Below are 18,506 nucleotides of genomic sequence, written 5' to 3' on the forward strand. Positions count from 1 at the left end.
CCCTGGGAAGGGGGAGCACAGGGGGAGATGCCGGTCTCTTCTCCCTGGGATCTGATCACAGGATGCATGGGAATGGCACAGAGCTGCACTGGGAGATGTTCAGACTGGGCATGAGGAAAAATTTCTTTACCGTGAGGGCGGTCAAACACTGGAATGGTCTTCCTAGTGAGGTGGTTGGTGCCCCATGCCTGGCAATGTTCTGGAAACATTTGGACAACGCACACAATAATATGCTTTAATTTTTGGCTAACCCCGACGAGGTCAGGCAGTTGCACCGGATGCTCTTTGCAGGTCCCTTCCAACTGAAGCGCTCCATTCACTGCCTCCTCGCAAAGCCACCGCAGCCTGCGCGAGGCTGCCCTGAGGCGGCGCTACGCACCCCTCGTGGCCCTGCGAACATCCCGCCGACTCCCGGGCGCGTCCCGAGCTGCCCGCAGCCAGCTCCCTCTCCCCGCCGACCCCACGGAAGCCGCCCCCCTCCCCCCGAAGCGGCGGCAGTCCCCGGGCGGCTTCCCGCAGCCCCGCAGCTCTCGGCTGCTTCCGGGCCCCGCCGTGCTGCGGGGGGCGGGGGCGGCGGCGGCCGGGCGCTGAGTGCCGTGCTCCGCCCCGGCCGCGCTCCGCCAGCGGCCTCCGTTACGCCGGGGGGGGGGGGGGGGGGGGGGTTGGGACGCGCCGCCCCCAGGCGTCCCCGACCCGCGGCCCGCAGGGGCCGGCACGGCGCCGGGGCCCCGCGGAGACGGAGAGCGGCGCGCGGCCAGGCCCCCGCTCGGCGGGCTCTTACCGAGAGGCGGCTCCGCAGCCGGGCCCGGGAGCGCGTCCCGCATCCGACATGGCAGCGGCGGCCCCGCAGCGCCTCGCCCCCGCCAGCGGCGGCCCGACCCGGAACCAGAGCGCGCTGGGCCACGGAAGTGGCGCCGCAGCCCCGAGGCGCCTGAGCGCGGGGCGGGGCTGGCCCGGGGCCGGGCTCGGCGCTGGGGGCTGCTTCGGGCGGCCGTGGCCGTGCCCAGAGGAGCCCCGGGGCCCCGCCGCTCGGTGCCGCGTCCCGGGAGGGTCCCCGAGGTCGCGCGGGCGGGGGTCGGCAGCCCGGAGCCCCCCGCTGTTGTGCCGTGCTTCTCGTTCGGAGTTTCACTGCTATGGGTGTTATTTGTAAAATAGCGCAAACAGCGCGTCACTTCTTAGCCTGAGCGTCAGAGCAGCCAGAGAGAGAGTGTGGTGTTTGTCGTTGGTTTTTTTTTGTTTTTTTTTTTTGTTTTTTTTTTTTGTCTGGTAGGGTTTTTGAGAGCACAGACCTTTTTTCAGAAGTTGCTTCCCCTGTGAAATTATTTTTCCCTTCCCTTTTAGCAGGTCAGAACTTGCTGAGGTTTTAATTTTCACCTTTCTCAAGAGTTCACGTGGTGATTAGAAGGACAAAAAAATATACCACCAAAATCGAAAGGAACACAAATAGGCTGTCAAACCAGCGTTGTCTACGGATACTGAGGCTTTTCCCATAAGGGTAAATACAGAAAGATGACAAGACAGGATCTTAAAGTCCAAAACCCTTGGAAGAAGTATTTTATTTAGAATAATTTTTGAGGATCAATTTTATTGCAAATTAAAGCACTATAATGCATCACTGCTATAAAACGAAGTAATTTCAGGAACAAAAGTAGAAGCTCAGACTGTTTTTTAAAATGCATTTTTACTGACTTAATGATTGCAACATATCTTTCTGAAGTGTCCTCAGAGTTCTTTCTCCATTTTCCCCTTTCCTCGGAAGCAAGTTTATATTTGTTCTCTGAGGTCACACTTGCCTTACGATTGCTTTCTGTGGAGCAAAGCATATTTAAAAACAGTAAGTAACCTACACTGTAAGCTCTGCTGTAAGCTTTCCAGGAATCAATAGAAGACCATATCACCACATAGAATAAGGCCTTCCCATTTCTTCTAAGAGTTACCAAGCTCAGCTGTTAAGTGAGAGTTAAAGAGTGTTAAATTTATATTTATTATATAAATAAAACAGTATCACAACATCAGATGCACTTTTCCTGTCATCAGCCAGTCTCCTATGTAGTTCGAGGAACCAAAAGATTGTAAAAAACAAGTAGCTTCCCTTCCCTGCCCTGCCCTGCCCAATTTCCTGTGCTGGATTGAGCAATCTGGGTCAGAAACAGGAACCTCAATTGTCTCGTGATTTGTAACAGAACTCAGCAACACTGGAAAACCATTTTGCCTTAAGTCCCTACTGACTGCAGCAAGCCCTGAATGTGGCTGGCTGGTCTCAAGTGTTTCCTAAGTGCATGACTTACACGGTACACCACATCACTGTGCATTTACTGGTTCACTCAGAAAATGGCCGTGGACTATGGCCAATGGACTAATACTTCATTCATGGTAGGATATCAAGAACCAGTCAGCTTCATTTCTTCACTACAGAAATAAAAAGGCTGGGGGAAGGAAATTATGCACAGCTGCTTTTTGGAATCCTAAGTTTAAATAAATAAAGGTTAAAACTCTTCTGTATTTTTATTCTTTTTTCTTCTCACAGTAATGACCATGCTGACAACAGTCTTCTGTTAACTGGAGCCTCCAAAGTGAAAGTGGATCTCCACAAACACATGCAGTCAGCCAAAAAATACCAAACTTTGTGCAAGAGGGCACTTACTTGCCCAATCTGCAATCGTACAAGAAGCCAGGGCAGACAACAGTCCCCCTTGGACATAATGCTGATTTGGGATAGAGGCTGAGACACTGACAATTTCTCTTCCTTTTCTCACCTTTGTTCAGTTACATGTCTAATTCAAAAGCTGAGAGCAAAGACAAAAGTTCATAATAGCTGCTCCTAGGCATCTGTGAAGTAAGGACCCCGACGGACTGTGCAAGTATAGGTGCATCTCTCTTCTTTGATGGTATTGTGAGGAACTCCTTGGACTATGTCCCTTCTAGCCACTCAGGAGCTTCTTTGGCTCATACTCTTTACAGAACCATGCAAGCTGCTCAGAAAAGTTACTCAATTATGATAGCAGCTCTGTGTGTTCCTCCAGGTCTTTCAGAAACCTCATACAGGTCAGGCACTGGATTCTTTTTGGGAGCTGGGTGGGCAAAGAACAAGGGATGGTGTTACCTGGGCAGCTGCTCACTGCAGGCACTCGTGTTTCTTTCAGGCATATTGCTTGAGCTGTTGTCAGTGCCCTCAACCCAGACAGAAAGTGCTTTTCTTACAGATTATTACAGGTTCCAATTCTGCTAGATGCATGTGATAGAAGGAATCACAGGATGATTGAGGTTGGCAGCGACCTCTGGGTCTATCTGGTCCAACCCCCTGCTCAAGCAGGGACACCTAGAGCAGGGTGCGCAGGACCAAGTCCCAGCAGCTTCTGAACATCTCCGAGGAGGGAGACTCCACAACCTTTCTGGGCAGGCTCTTCCAGTGCTCAGTCACCCACACAGCACAGAAGTGCTTCCTGATGTTCAGGAGGATCCTCCAGTGTTCCAGTTTGTGCCTGTTGCCTCTTGTCCTTTCACAATTGAGCATTCATTCTTCTATCTAAGGGATAAAGGGGATACAATATCCTGGTCCTCTGTTGTGTCCCTCAGTACCTTCTCTTGAGAAAAGATGAATGACTGATTCACACTTCCCAGTCTCAGCAATTAGAACCCATCTGACCTAAATCCTAATGGCATCCTCTTGGTGAATGGTGCCCTCAATCACTGTGTCTGTGGTTTGCCTGGAGCACTTTCGACTCCCTTTCATGCTTTTCAGGTTTTCTGAAACATGCTTCTGGAACTTCTTGGTGAGGAAGCAGTAGATGACTGGGTCCAACACACAGTTCGTACTCAAGAGGCACAAAGTCACTTGGTGAGCATCATTGAGTTGCTGGCGCAAATTACGGTTCTCTTTCTGCCATTGCTCCAGAACAGTCAGTGTCCAGGGCAGGTCCACAATGTGATGAGGTACAAAGCTTATGATGAACACCACAAGCACTGTGCAAACCATCCAGAGCGCCCTTTGCTTGACATGAGCACTCTTCCGCTGCTGCCCTGATTTGGAGAAGAGGGTCCTGATAATGACAATGTTCCAGGCTAGGATAAATAAAAAAATGATACAGAAGACGATGCAGATGATGACATGAATGGCAAGAACAGGTGTAACATTGCTAGTAGAGTCATAGCGCTCAAAGCAACGCGTGTAATTCTTCAAGCCAATTTTCTCCACATTAGTATTATCTTCAAAAAAATAATACAAAGAGCTGCCCACTGTTACGATCCAGATAGCTGCTGATAAAAAGATACCCCTTCTCCGAGTGGTAAACTGAGCAGCTCTAATGGGATTAGTCACGGCTTGGTAGCGGTTGTATGTGATGGCCATCAGAAAGGCAACAGAAGCATAGGTGTTAACGAAAAATAAGCAGCCAGCTACATTACAGAGGACCTTGTGCATGAACCAGTTTCCATTGTGGTGATAGTAAATAATCCACAGTGGCATTGTAATCAGGAAGAGCAGGTCAGCTATTGTCAGGTTCAGCATGAATATCTTGATTTCATTGAGTTTCTTGGTGTGATAAATACGTCTGAAAATCCAGAGCACATAGCAGTTGGCGACAAAACCCAGAATGAAAATGATGCTGTAGAAAACAGTGAAGAGGTCATAGCGAAACGGAGAGTCTATTGGGGATGCACTACCTTCAGCACCACCTTTACCCTCTCCAGACATTGTGCTGCTGAGTGGACACGTCTGATGCAGAATTTCCTGCTCTACCTCTTCTTCTTACCTAAAAATATAAAGCATAAAATGACCTGATTGGTACAGTGCCATTGCTAAGCCAAAGTCCACCTTTCATTTTCAGCTGACCACGGGAGTTTTGCCCCATGCCCTGGTTCAAGCTGCAGGTACCTGCCCTGTCCAATTGCTCCTGTCTTCTGTCCTGTTTCCATGCCATTCTACCCTCTGTGACTTCATCCAGTGTTGTTTTTTTTGCTGCACTGCAGATCTCAGATCATTAATTTCAAAAGAGTTTTCTGTATTAAGGTTCTTACAACAGATAAAATCACTCTGCTCCCAGATAAGTAGACTGAGCTTCTAAATCTTTTACTATAAGCAAACAGGTTTTCCATTTGTCTTATTTTTCCTGTGGTTCTTTCTTAATGCTTCCTAACTTGCCTATATTTATTTTAACCTAGAAATTCCAGAACTGGAACAATGTCTAGTAAAAATATCTCACTAGTGCCGCGTTTCCAGAGTTGGCTTTTATGTGTTTTCTGATTATACTCGCAAAGATTTTGTTTTCTTAGTTACAGTCAATGCAGGGTCAAACATTGACTTCATAGGCTGCCAGACCTCTCAGAGCTCTACTGAGTGAATGATGTGAAAGACGAGTCGCTAGTTCTAAAGGGTGATGTTTTGTTGTACATTCTTGATTCTTAGCTACAGCTCTCTTTCTTAAAAGCCTGGTTGTTGTCTAATGTACAATCATTTTGAATTCAGGTTGTCATCAAACCAATCTCTCTCTCTCTCTCTCTCTCTTTTTTCTTTCTACCATTTCTGCAATGAATGCAATTGTCAGCAACAGCAATTCTGTACTTTCTTCTGTCATTGAAGCTACTGACAAACACAGTCTCTAATGAGACACTTCCAGGATTTTAATATTAGTAGTCTGCACCTCAGTTAGTATTTCTTCAGATTTTACCTACGGTTTTGACATCAAATTACTGCATCATCAATACTGTATGTGTTCTTGTCCCACATTTGTGTGGGATTCAGTCTAATCCCTTAAATACTTTAACCTGCTTCTTTCACTATCCAGAGGATGTACATTCCTGTTCTTGGCTCTAGCACCAATGACCTGTGTGGCACTGGACAGGTAGTCACCTCTTCTTGACATATCTGCAGATCTGCTGGTTTTTTGCTCCCTCTGAAAGTCATGGGAAGATAACTGACTAGAGCAGGGAAAGCAGTTTGAGAACCACCAGCAAGGGTACGAGGTTGCTCATTCACATCACACTTCCTGGGTTTGTAACTAATTTGAGTCAACAAAGGGTTTGTAAAATGTAGAACATGGTGATTTACCTTGAGAAAGAGTACACTTTACCACTAGTCATGATGCCTAAATTTATTGTGCAAGTTGTGGTGGTAATGCCAAGTGCTGAACAGTGCAATGTGCTTGTCTTGGTTCTGCCAGTGCCATAGACAGCAAGCATTTTACCCCAAAGACCACTGCCTCCTCAGAAAGCACCATCCTGCCTCAAAACTTTCTGCATCTTCCCCAGCAGCAGAGACATGCATCCGCAAGTCACCCTCTCTGAGTTGAGTCACTTATGTGCCCATGTGCCAGTGGTTCCTCATTTACACATTTGCAATTCTCCTCTGCAAATAGGGAAGTCAACTCTACATCAAGAACACTCTCTTTCCTCAGAAAACTCAAAATGCCTTTGTACTTCTTCACAGCTGTTAGGAGAGGAAGGTGGTAGTCACCTTCCCACGCCTGTCCCTCCTTACTCCTCACAGTTGCTCTAAGGACATGACAACTACAGATGTCCACAACTTGTTGTTGGACCTTCCCATTGCTGCTTGCTGATGGACAGCACCAGGGTTTGAGTGTCTAAACTCAGTCCTTCAGCCATCTTCCGTATGAAGAGACTCCAAAGCCTGGGAGTTAACAAGTAACTGTGGCAGTACTAGTAGCTGGCCAGGTGTCACATGCATCTGCACTCTTTCACCTTCATCTCTGGTGAGAACCGCCTGATCTCTAAAAGGTAGTACCTGATCCAGGAGGCAGTAGCCAGGTGTTGAGGATGCCCTCAGGGTCTGGCTGCAGAGGTCTGGCACCTCCCTGACGAGAACAACATCTCAGCTCCTGATGCCCTGTGGAGAGGTCCCAGAGCAGGCAGGGGCCTGTGCTGTTTCCTGTTCTGACTTTGATTCGTGCAGGACCCAAAGCAAATCATACTAGTCATCTTATGGCTCCATTTCCACCCCTTCATTTGTGGATGAAGAGTGGTGATAATCACAACATGGCCTTAAATAAACGTCTGTTAGACACGGCTCTTCCACTTACTGAGGCACCATCCTTGGTAAAGACATAAGCCAGTCGGAAAGGTTTGCATCTCTCAGCTCAGAGGCACACCTAGCAGATACATACGCTTAAGGGAAGGGATGAAGAAAGACTGGTGGGGCCTTTGTGTTTTATGCACTATTCTGATGTTAGAATAAGAAAGAAAATCAAGTCCTAATTACCTATGATCATTAGAGACCTTGTGGTTCTTTCAAATCTGCCTCCTAAACCCCCAGTTCTAAGTAACTGCCAACTGCAACAAATAGTTTTGGTGTTTGGGACTGGAATCTTTGGAATGAGAGATGTGCTATCACTGTAGCACTAAACCTGAATATACCCAAAGTAGGTACCTGCTGCAAGAAAGTCCCTCTACCCTGCCATTTCTGGTGCTGCATACAGGCGCTCTGGTGGACTTCACTGCTGGTCTTCCCAGGCCTGCCCATCACCTGCCAGATTTAGCAGACACAAGCCTGCGTTTCCCTGTCCACTGCAAAGCTGTGCACCTGAGGATAGGTTTGAGCTCAGGGGCTACACTTTGACCAGTAGAAATGAAAGCAAGAACATGCTCTACATTGTTAAGTCTGCTGGAAACCTCTGGCAAAGGTGCAGGATGGGTGACTGGAGATGACAATGCTTATACAGCCCTGGCGAGACTTGGTAGAGCTCATCTGTCTTGACAGTAGTAGATCGTGCAGTGTCAATGCCACAGTCCTTCAGGAATTAGAATAGAGAGAACAGATCGGTTGGAAGGGACCTACAAAGATCATAGAGTCCGACTGACCACTTGTCCTGGGTTTGCCTGGGACGGAGTTCTCTTTCCCCACAGCAGCCCACGTAGCCAGGACAGTGTTGATACAGCACCAGTGTTTTGCCTATTGCAGGCACAGCATCAGGGCTGTGTCCAGCCCCCACAGCCAGCAGGCTGAGGGTGGGGAAGTGGTGGGGAGGGGACATGGCCAGGGCATCTGTCTGGAACTGATTAAAGGCATATTCTGCACCATGTACTAACAGGGTCAGCAACAGAAGCTCAGAAAGGGGAAGGAGAAAAATTGAGTTATTTTTCCTTTCTTGCTTGTCAAGCCAGGTATTCTACAACATACAGCTAGAAGAGAGCATGGCACCCTCCCCCTCTAAATTTACTCAATGCCAACTTTACTCTGCAGCCTGAGGAACTTGAGTTCACATTTTCATGAGATGTCCTCAGCCCTAAATTCTGGAGTAACATACAGGGAATCTCACTCATTCTCTCCCGTTGAAGTGGTTCCCCTTTGCATAAAACACATAAACTTTAAACTGAAAGAGAGCAGATTTAGATTAGATATAAGGATGAAATTCTTCACAGTGAGGATGGTTAGGCACTATAACAGGTTTCCCAGAGAATTTGTGGATGCCCAATCCCTGGAAGTGTTCAAGGCAAGGTCGGACGGGGTTTGGGCAACCCATTCTAGTGGAGGTTCCCTGCCTATGGCAGTGGGGGTGGATCCAGATTATCTTTAAAGTATCTTACAAGCCAAACCATTCTGTGACTCTATGGTTCTATGAAATGTTCTCTATGCCAGCAGAAGAGAAAAAAAGAGTGGTGGTTGGGTTGTAGGCTGGCTGATGTGGGTCCCATTCTCTGCAGCAGCAGACTGCACTGCATTACCAAAATCCTTGGTATCTGTAGCTCAAACCACTGCCTAGTACACTAGTACCTCAACCAATAATCCTAAGCAGTTTATAATGTCAACTCCACTGTACACAGAACTAGAGATGAAAGTAACCAGAGGCACAGCAGAGTGTGGCAGGGACGAATACTTTGCTGGTCCCAGTCTCTCCAATGGGCCATGCTCTCCCAATAAGGATTTACAGCTACAAGGTGCAAAGACCACACTAACAAAAGCTATGGCATCAGCAAAAGCATTTCTCAGCAGTACCAATAAAGTCTATTTTGTGCTTACCACAGGCAAAGGGATTCAGTGCAATATGTCCATTTTCAGCTTCAGTAGAGAAGTGATACAAGTCTTATTGAAGGTGCTTGGTCCTCTTCCAATTGTTATATTCTTTGACAAGGGTCTGAAAGGTGCCCACGCAGGCAGCTCTCAAGAACAGGACACCAATGAGAGCAACTGCAGCATGACTGCAGAGTCACTAACGAAGAGGAAACGTGTGACCTCAGCTCAAAGGAAATGAGAAATAAAATAAACTGTAGAGGAAAGGCAATTAACCACAGTGAAGATCTGGAAAGTCCTTAAAGCTGTTTCCTCAAAGTATCTCTGCTTCTGATAATTGTGAAAGTTGGGGTTTTCCTCTAAAGGCAGAATAGGAATCCACTCTCTATCCCTGTTCAGACCTGGGATTAGCATTTGAACATCATTTTTCCAAACAGATGAATGGCAGAGGCCAGAAGAGTTTTGACTTAAAAACTTTGAGGAAAAGAAGTGTCAAGAAGCTCATATATCTCACAGGCAGACTCATTCCCTAGCAGAGTCTTCTTCACATTTGTGTTGGGAATAACAGACCCAGGAATCCAGCCATTGCAAACCTCCTTTTATCTCAGGGACCTTCAAGCAGGCACTGAGAAACCACAGCATAGCAGATCTTCACCTGAATCATCCATCTTCACATCCTGACCACCAAGATTTGGGGCAGCCTGAAGACCGCTCATCACAGTAATGCAAATCACTGTGGTGCTCAGGGGGACACTAGTGACAAACAAAGCTGGACACATGGTCTTGGCTGTGCCAGCAAATTCTAAACTGCAGCTCCCATGCTGGGCAGCCCTGGATCAACATCAGGACATACCACCCTCCTCATCAGCAGGGAAAGGGAACATAGGCGGATGGCACACGGTGCACAGCAGCAATGCTGTTCTGTGGAGATGCTGACTTTGACCTTCCTGGTCATGGGCATGCTGAGGTGATGGGCTGTGCAGCATTGGGGCAGCTGGTGATACGCCTGCACCCACCCCCCTGCCATGCCAGTGCCTTGGTATCCCCTGGCCGAGGGCAGACAAAGCCCCAGTGCTGATCTGGACTTCTTTGCTAGGGTCAGTTCCTCCCTGGATCTTCTCCTGCACCAGCTCCTGGGGTGCAGACAGCCTCTCCCAGGGCCATTACAGAGCAGAGCGCCTCGGCGTGGTGCCCTAGACCAAGCAGAGCCTGGCAACCAGGATTTCCTGTTGCCCTGAGCCCTGCCTGCCCAGGCTCCAAAACACCCTGGGATGCACAGGGACAGCACAGGCTCTGAAAAGAAGAGCGAGAGCCTCTCATGTTCAGTCGCAGGTGAATCTGAGAACAGCTGCCATATGGGGCCCTTACCTGAATCCCCACAGCCTCACCTGGTGGCACTGAGGCCAGTGGACCCCTGAGCCACCCTCCCCGTCCCTGCATGGGTGATTTCTGCCCCTAGGACCGGGTGCACCACAGAGATGGCATTTGCAACACAAGGTAGCAATGCAACATCGGGCAGCTGGCACTAGCTGCATGAGCCCTGAACTGCTGCAGGATCACCCTTACCTCCCACAACAACAGCATGGGATGTCCAAGGAACACAGAAGCCAACAGGACCCAAACTCCCCTGGCACGAGGGCAGGGGAAGCACTGCACCAGCATGGGAGACCCTGTCCAGCCTGAGCAGGGTGGGCCCTGCCTGGAGCTGCCAGCATGGAGCAGGGAGAAGCGTGCAGCTGGGTTCTGTCTGTGGCAGACTGTGTCAGGGTGACCAGAAGGGTGAGATCAGGCTCCTGCATCAATGCTATAGATCTGTGCTGGAATGGAGGCTGCAGCAGTCTCCTTCCCTCCATCACCTGCTTCTTCCCTCCATCCCCCTTCTCCATCAGCTGCTGTAATGTAAAGATGGACCAGGGAATCCGATCCTTCATGTACTGGCCAGAGCCCCATTTATGCCCACACAACTGATCCTGGGAGCTTAAATTAAAAACAAACTAAGAACATTTCAGTAACGTTAGGTGTTAGCCAGTCCATGACTTTTGACAGAGCAGGCATTGAGACTGTCTTGTCACTGCAGAAAGGGGAGTATTAGCAAAGGCTATAGCAACTGCAAAACAAAGTGTGCTGTCCTGCTGCAGCCAAGTTCTTAGAGGAAATGAAAGCCCAAGAGGTTTTGGGCTGGGGAGTTCTTATCAGAAATAATTTCTCACTTTTCTGGGGCCGCAGCATTGCCTGTTTCTGCATATGTGATTTTGAATCCAGTATTAAAATGTATCTTTGTTTCAGTGGTCCAGCTTACTGAGTGGTACTGGCAGTTTTTGACTGCTCTGTTCTCAGTGTAATTTACCTCTCATCCAGTCCTAGGGAAGCACACAAATTGACAACACTGAATGCTATGCAAGACTAAGTCCCAAGAAAAACAACAACAAGCAAACCTTGAATGTGCCTGTACTTTTATGAACCAAACACACAGTCTAATAAAAACAAATATATATATTTTTTACTATAACTTATTCCCATGTAACTCCAGCACCTCCCTGGGCAATCCGTTCCAATGCCTAACTACTCTTTCTGAGAATAAATTTCTCCCAGTTTTCAACCTGAATCTCCCCTGGTGCAGCTTGAGGCCATTCCCTTTTGTACTAAGAGTTTCTGCTACCCATCATACAGATAGCAGAAACTCTTTGGTTTAGGAGATACAGTATTATCAGCAAATATATGGAGGCCACTTTCCAAGAGTAAACCCACATTTTATTAGTGGAGAAAAGCTCTCTGTGGTGTACAGAGTAGCATTTTAGTGGATAGGCTTTGCATGCATTTTGAACTGCTCTGTTCAAGAGCCGTGAACAAGAACAACAAAATACCAGCACCGAGCCTCTGAAAGCACTAGCCACTGCCCGCAGGATTAGAGCTGTGCAGTGCAGCATGCTGGATAAGCACACAGGTGAATGCGATCCCTGCCAGTCCTGATCACTGTGACGAATTCTCTAGTGCCAGGACAGGTCTTTGGAAAGATGTGAAGTTAATTTTTCACCAAAGTGGATGGTGAGCGGATGCTAAACATTATTTTCTGTGAGTTTCCAATACTGATCTCACAACAACAACACAATTCCCTTTTGCTCATTACAGGAAAGAAATACTAAATAAACTCTGTAGCTTTCCTTAGCGAGCACTTTCGAGCCTGGCACAACACATCCCCACCTTATTACCAAGTGTGCTGGAATGTGCCCAGGAGCTTGGTTTACTCAGCTGCAAAATACTTTTCCCTTGACTGCTGAGATCCTCAGGGGTCAGTGAGCAGCTACTTCCCAGTAGCCATTTGACAGCTGCAGAAAGGCAGGGCAGGGCTTCGGCTGCCTACAGTGACACTGCTGGGATAGCCCAGTCTAGCAGGACATGCTGCTGCCAGGAGCCAGGCTGCCACATCAGCCGTGAATGGAAGGGGGAGCAGGGCTGACTCTGTCTGGCTCTGGCACAGGGAGCCCAGTGCAGCCCTGCCCCAGTGGGCACGGATGTAAGCCGTGGCGGCCATGGCATAAGAATTTGTATCCTACAGCTCAAGGCGGCTCAAAACCGGGGGTTCTCTCTCAACTCACTTCCCATGGACCAAACAGAATGCGTTTGGGTCCTCATCTTGTTGTGGGGATCATCTTAAAACACAGACCTCAGAAAAACTGCAACTGATTGAGCTGCCCACAGCTGGGTCCCTGTGCCCCCACAGCTCCACACTGCAGGGGTGACCTCCTGGCAGGGCCCCAAAGGCAATGCCATGGCCAGCAGCACTTCTCATCCCTGCTCACTGGGCTCCAGGCGCAAATACACACACCCCTCCCCAGGGCACCGGCACCGGGACGGCAAGGGTGAGGCTGGCTCTGACATGCCACTGCTCAGAGATCTTGGGGGCAGGGGGCTGTGCAGCCAGACCATGTCCCTAGACATGGACAGCAAGTGCTCGGGGAGGGAGGCAAGCAGAAAGGGGACGATCCTCTTACCTCAGGGCCCGCTGGCCCAGCAGTCCCCAGCCCAACGGGTCCCTGCCGTGAGCAGAGCCACCAGCAGGGCTGCACTGGCAGCGTGTCTGTGTCTAGGAGGAGAACCGGGACAGGAAAGAAGGCGCTGGCCTGCAGGTGAGTGACTCACTTCCCTCTTGACACTTGTGACATGGCTTAGACATGCCCCGGCTGCACCCTTTTGCACAACACCAACTCTCGTGGCCCTTCCTTGAGCAGGCTGGGAAATGGCTGTGTGAGCCAGGGCTTCGGGCATCGCCACCCTGCGCCTTGCAGGCCTGGCAAGGGGCAGCTTGGCCCCGCAGCAGGGTCACGCTGCGGCAGGGCTGGGCATGGCCACAGGGGGAGCAGGGACCCTGTAGGTCTGTCTTCTGGGCCTCTCCTTTCTTCCCAGGCACCAGGGCTGGGACCAGCATAGCCACAAGTGCTGCTGTGTTCAAAATGTCTCCGTGGTAGCTGGTGACTTGCTTGCAGCGTCAAGATGATACTGCTTTGTGTGGGAGTCCCAGTATGGGGGAACACAGGCCAGAAAAATATTCCAGGCTGTGGCAGTAAGTTTCCTTGTCCTCTCTGCAGCATTATAAGCCCCTCTCAGCTCTTATTCTCCTCTGTTCCACCAGCTTGGGAAGAAAGGGTGGATGAGACATGTGAGGGACCCACTTGATCTTGGCCTTCTGTTGTAGTCCCCAGGGCATGCAGCTCTGGCAGTGTGATCGGGTCCCGTGTGGCTATTCCCCTGATGTGTATGTTGTACTGGCATCACTTAGACTATGGGCATAATATCCATCTGAATCACTTATATCTTAACGAGAGATCACATGTTTCTGTCTGCTATCTGTATTCACCATGGGTTGTCTAACAAGGAAATACTGTTATGTTTTCTTCTCTGTTAAGAGCTGGCACTGGTTTCTGCAAGGAAAGAGGCATGAGGTTTCTGAGGGCTGAGACAGCCCTCAAGGGTCAATCACAACTGGTAGGTACACAAAGGCATACTGAAAGCATATCAGAGCAGGAATACAACCTGCACTGTTATTAGAAGGAACCAGGTGTTTGCACATCCTGTAGTCTCCCTATCTAAGCCTACTAGACACCCAACTGCAGTGTATGCAAAGCTACTGTAAATACCTGGATTTCCCAGCAAAGATGTATCAACTTAATTACAGCCATTCTCCACAGAAAAGGCTGCCAGCATGCTCTCATTGTGATTAAAGAGAACTAGGCTGTGACAGGAGGAGGGTGGCCAGCAGAGTGGCCAGTTAATATCCCTTCTGCTTGGTACTTACATTTCACCTTGACCAGTTTTTGCAGCAATAAAGGGGCATGGAAAGCTGCAGTGGGACTGACAGGCAGCTGCCACTTGGCCTGAGCCTTGGAGCACAACCTACAAGGAAAGGCTGTGGGAGCTGGGCTGGGATAGGCCAGAGCCTGAGGGGCAATCTGGTGGCTGCCAGCAGCTATTGGAAGGGAAGCTGCAAGAGGGTGGTAGCAAACACTTCTCAGTAGTGGCAAATAGTGTGACAAGGGACAACAGCCACAAACTGAGGTGCGGAGCAGTCAGGTGGACATGATGAAATTTTCTGTAGGAGGGCCATGCAGCCCTGAGCCAGGTACCCAGAGATGCCAGGGGTCTCCAGCCTTACCACAGCAGGAGTTCTAGAGAAACGGACTTCAAACACTCCTGATGTAGCCATGCACGCTGACAGGCCTGAGGATAGCTTGCTGGTGCCCAAGCAAGGGATAATGCCCCATGTCTGCTTGTGAATTGCAGGCCTTACAGCTCAGCTGCCTGACCAGGGGAGGTGTTGCTTGCACTGTCGCTTTTAAGAGGAAAAGGAAGCTAAGACAGCCCGTTTAGTCTAGATAACAACACTGCAATAGCCCAACACATTTTTAGGGAAATTTGCTATGCTAAGTTGTACTGGGTTTATGTGGCAAGATTTTGGTAACAGGGGCTGCAGGGGTGGCCTCTGAGGTTTCAGAAGCTTCCCCATGTTAGATAAGGGCCAGTTTCATCCGGTGCCAAAGGGACCCATCACTGGCCAGAGCCAAACCAATACACAACGTTGTTTATGCATCTGTGAGAACATGTTTAAGAAAGGAGAAAAAATTCTGCTGTGCAACAGCAGCTGGGAGAGTGAGGAGTGACAACCAGCCCTGCAGCCACCAAGGTCAGTGCAGAAGCAGGGCAGGAGGTGCTCCAGGCATGCAGCAGCAGTTCCCCTGCAGCCTGTGGACAGACCCCTGGTGGAGCAGGCTGTCCCCCTGCAGCCCATGGGTCCCACACGGAGCAGATCTCCATGCTGCAGCCCATGGAGGAGCAGGTGGATGTGGGGAGCTACTGCCCATGGGATACCTGTGTTGGAGCAGTTTGCTCCTGGGGATGGACCCCGTGGTACGGAGCCATGTGGAAGCAGTTCTTGAAGAGCTGCTGCCTGTGGGTAGCCTCCACAGGATCAGTTCGGGAAGGATGGCATCCCGTGGGAGGGACCCCATGGGGAGCAGGGGCAGAGAGTGACTGAGAAGGCACGGCAGAGACGAAGCATTAGGGACTGACCACAGCCCCCATTCTCTGTTCCCCCGCACTGCTCAGGGGAAAGATGTAGAAGAGGGTGGATGGGGGAAAGTGCTTTTAGTTTGCTTTTAGCTTCTCACTGATCTATCTTGTTAGTAATAGGTAATGAATTTTATTAATCTCCCAGGTCTGTGTTGCCCATGACGATAATTGTTGAGTGATCTCCCCATCCTTATCTCAACTCTTGAGCCTTTTGCATAGTATATTCTCCCCCTTTCCCTTTTAGGAGGGGCAGTGAGAGAGCAGTTGTGGTGGAGCTCAGCTGCCCAGATGAGTAAAAGCACCCCATAAGCCCAGCCTCTCAGTTTCTCTATTTTCAGTTATTTTAAGAGAGCATAGAAGTACTAGGAAGATAAATTCTCTTCTAGAAGATGAGGAGAGCACCTGAACTTGGTCTTTTCCACATGGGTCCCTCTAACCAATGTTGCTGTGGCTATAGCTAATCCCCCAGAACTACAGTTATGCTCCTGAAATAGAAATTGCACATGGCAAGAGTTGCTATAGCACTAGGAGAAAGGGTGGAAGGAAGTTTTTTTCCATGCATTACAAAGACAGGACAGCTCTTTAGGAAAGAGGAAGGGTGGAAGAAGAAGATACAGCCACACAGACAGTGTAAGAAACGTTATGTTGGATGCAAGCCATCTGGCTCAGCGCCATGTCCAACAGCAGCCAACAGATGATGATCAGAGAAGAAAGTGAACACAGTATAGTGCATCCCTTATCAAACTCTACCAGCATCTGCCAATATGTAGCAGAAACTTCCTCAGCTAGCAGTTACACTGGGATCTTTATAAAGTATTTATGTGAACACATGCATGGATGACAAATTATTAAACACTCCTGTCCTCAATGATAATCTATGCTGAGTTCTGCAATCCACCATAGGAAAAGTACTTCCGTGTCTTTTGAACCAATTCCTTGCTATTTTCCCTCCATTACCTCTTGTTCTCAGGTTCAGCAAAAGAACAGCTTTTGATGTCCTGGTTTCCCTCCATACCACTGCCTGTTTTCACATACTCATTTTGAAAGGCAATACACTAAAGCACGTATAAAAATAGGCATCTATGTAAACTGTAAGGCACATCCACAACATGGCTTCATAGCAAAGATGACAGTATTTCCCATTTCACTCTGTATCTTTGCCCCTGTACTCTGATTTATATGGTTCCTGAGCAGCAACAGCTAATTTAGAGCACCAAATGCATGCACCAAACTAAGGTAAGTGTTAAGTAATACAATGGTTTATGTCTCAGCAAGAATGGATTTCATCTGTCTTATCACTCAGACTTTCTGCAGCCATCGGGACTTGGTTTAGGCTTTACCAAACAGCTTTTCTACCGAGAGAAATCTAGTTTACCTGGCAAACATATTGTGAAATCTAGACCTATGTCTACATGTTCAGGGGGACACTCCACTCATCCCTAGACTATAAAGTAGCACCAAACATGAAGTACTGCACCCTGTCCCCTTTAATCCAAAAGGGAGGAGGTTCCTATTGCAGTTTCCCTTTTTTTATTTTCTGGTACAAGTAAACTCGTAAAGGCCCTTTCTCATCCCACTATCACTGAACAGCAGAAAAACCCCCACAAATTGCAGATGAAGGGGAAGGCAACCCTCCTACTTTAGAATGGAACCAAAGCCTTCAGGAACAATTTCTGGATTTCTAAAAAGAGCCGGACTCTGGTAGACCATGGTGTACCATCTCTGGAAATCAGACAAATAAGACAAATTATTTCCACAGAAAACTAAAGCCAAGACCCAACTGTAAGGTGCTTGCATACCTATCTGGTACCTTTTCTCCTTCCCAAATAAAAAATAAATAAATCCTTACTCCTACAAATGTATTTTCTTGTCCTACATAGCAAGGACAAATACTTAGTCTACATGGATCACTGACCCAAAAACAGCTCTAAAGATGGAGATATGAGGGATTTTAGGACTTGCATCATTTCTATATCTTGTAATTAAACAGTGAATTAAAATTGAATCTATCTTGCTGTTTGGCATACATTGCAGAGGCCAGGCAATAGCCCAGCCTGCATCTGTTGGGCATCCACATTGTGTATTCATTTCTTTCCCACCCAAGAAATTCAAAACAGTTTGCTTTTACAAAGCCTGAATACAAAGGGAAAGTGCTTTTAGTTTCTCACTGCTCTAGCTTGTTAGTAATAGGTAATAAATTTTATTAATCTCCCTATGCTGAGTCTGTTTTGCCCATGACGGTAATTGTTGAGTGATCTCCCTCCGTCCTTTCAGCCCTTTTAATTGTATTGTCTCCTCCTATCCCTTTGAGGAGGGGGAGTGGTTGTGGTGGAGCTCAGCTGCCCACCTGAGTAAAACCACCACAGAGAAATACTGCATGTTCAGACATACAAACATATCATAGGCAGACCAGGAAGAAAGGAAACAGGAACAGCTAACTTGAAAATGAACACCATTGTTTATAAACCACATTTTGCTGCCCCAAACGAGTCACACTCAGTGGAAAAAATGACTCAAACTGAAGAAGCTCAGAAAATGATTACTTCAGTGACCTGGGCAACAGGCTACACTCTTTAGAGCCTGTGGTGTCATTCCACTGGTCAAATCTCAACCACCTACATATCGGAGAAGCAAAACCAGAAGCTTAACATGGGTCTTAAAAGCATTTTAAGTTCTTGTGGGGCTCATTGTAAGCTACCTGGAAAAAAACAAATGTATAGAGATCTGAAAGGTCTGTACCATGGGTCAGCAAAGACATTAAACTGTATGAAAGGAAATGCTACCAGAAAGACCAATATTTCAATATCAAAAGTAATGACTCTGGGAGAAAAATTCACGTGGAGAAATCTCTAAGTTAAAAATACACGTAGTTTCACAGGGGAACCAGAGCCAGACAAATTAGAGGGACAGCATGTCCTCTGGGTGAGAGGCTCCAGCTGGAGTCTCTCACATAGCAATGCTCTAATCCTCTGTGTTACCA

General features: G+C 48.3%; 2 protein-coding genes across 8 annotated transcripts in view; both read right to left on the minus strand.

Annotated features, from left to right (window-relative positions):
- EYA3 (EYA transcriptional coactivator and phosphatase 3) overlaps positions 1-825 on the minus strand; it is a 60,956-nt gene extending 60,131 nt beyond the window's left edge. For all 4 annotated transcript variants that reach the window (XM_027443729.3, XM_027443726.3, XM_027443728.3 and 1 more), the window contains exon 1: positions 782-825. The gene's annotated coding sequence lies outside the window, so the exon portion shown is untranslated. The remainder of the gene's footprint in view (positions 1-781) is intronic.
- The window catches only part of PTAFR (platelet activating factor receptor), a 34,296-nt gene extending 21,191 nt beyond the window's left edge, over positions 1-13,105 (minus strand). For 3 of the 4 annotated variants that reach the window (XM_072027476.1, XM_072027474.1, XM_072027475.1), the window contains exons 1-2: positions 8,972-9,215; positions 782-4,751 (exon numbers count right to left, since the gene is read on the minus strand). In XM_072027476.1, the coding sequence (XP_071883577.1) occupies positions 3,647-4,693 (1,047 nt within the window). In that variant the 5' untranslated portion in view covers positions 4,694-4,751; positions 8,972-9,215 and the 3' untranslated portion in view covers positions 782-3,646. Of the gene's footprint in view, positions 1-781; positions 4,752-8,971; positions 9,216-12,954 lie in introns of those variants that run through there. The other variant, XM_072027477.1, reaches the window with a different exon arrangement.
- Between the last annotated feature and the right edge of the window lie 5,401 nt (positions 13,106-18,506).

This window comes from Anas platyrhynchos, chromosome 24 (assembly GCF_047663525.1).
Source record: "Anas platyrhynchos isolate ZD024472 breed Pekin duck chromosome 24, IASCAAS_PekinDuck_T2T, whole genome shotgun sequence".
NCBI classification, from domain to species: domain Eukaryota; kingdom Metazoa; phylum Chordata; class Aves; order Anseriformes; family Anatidae; genus Anas; species Anas platyrhynchos.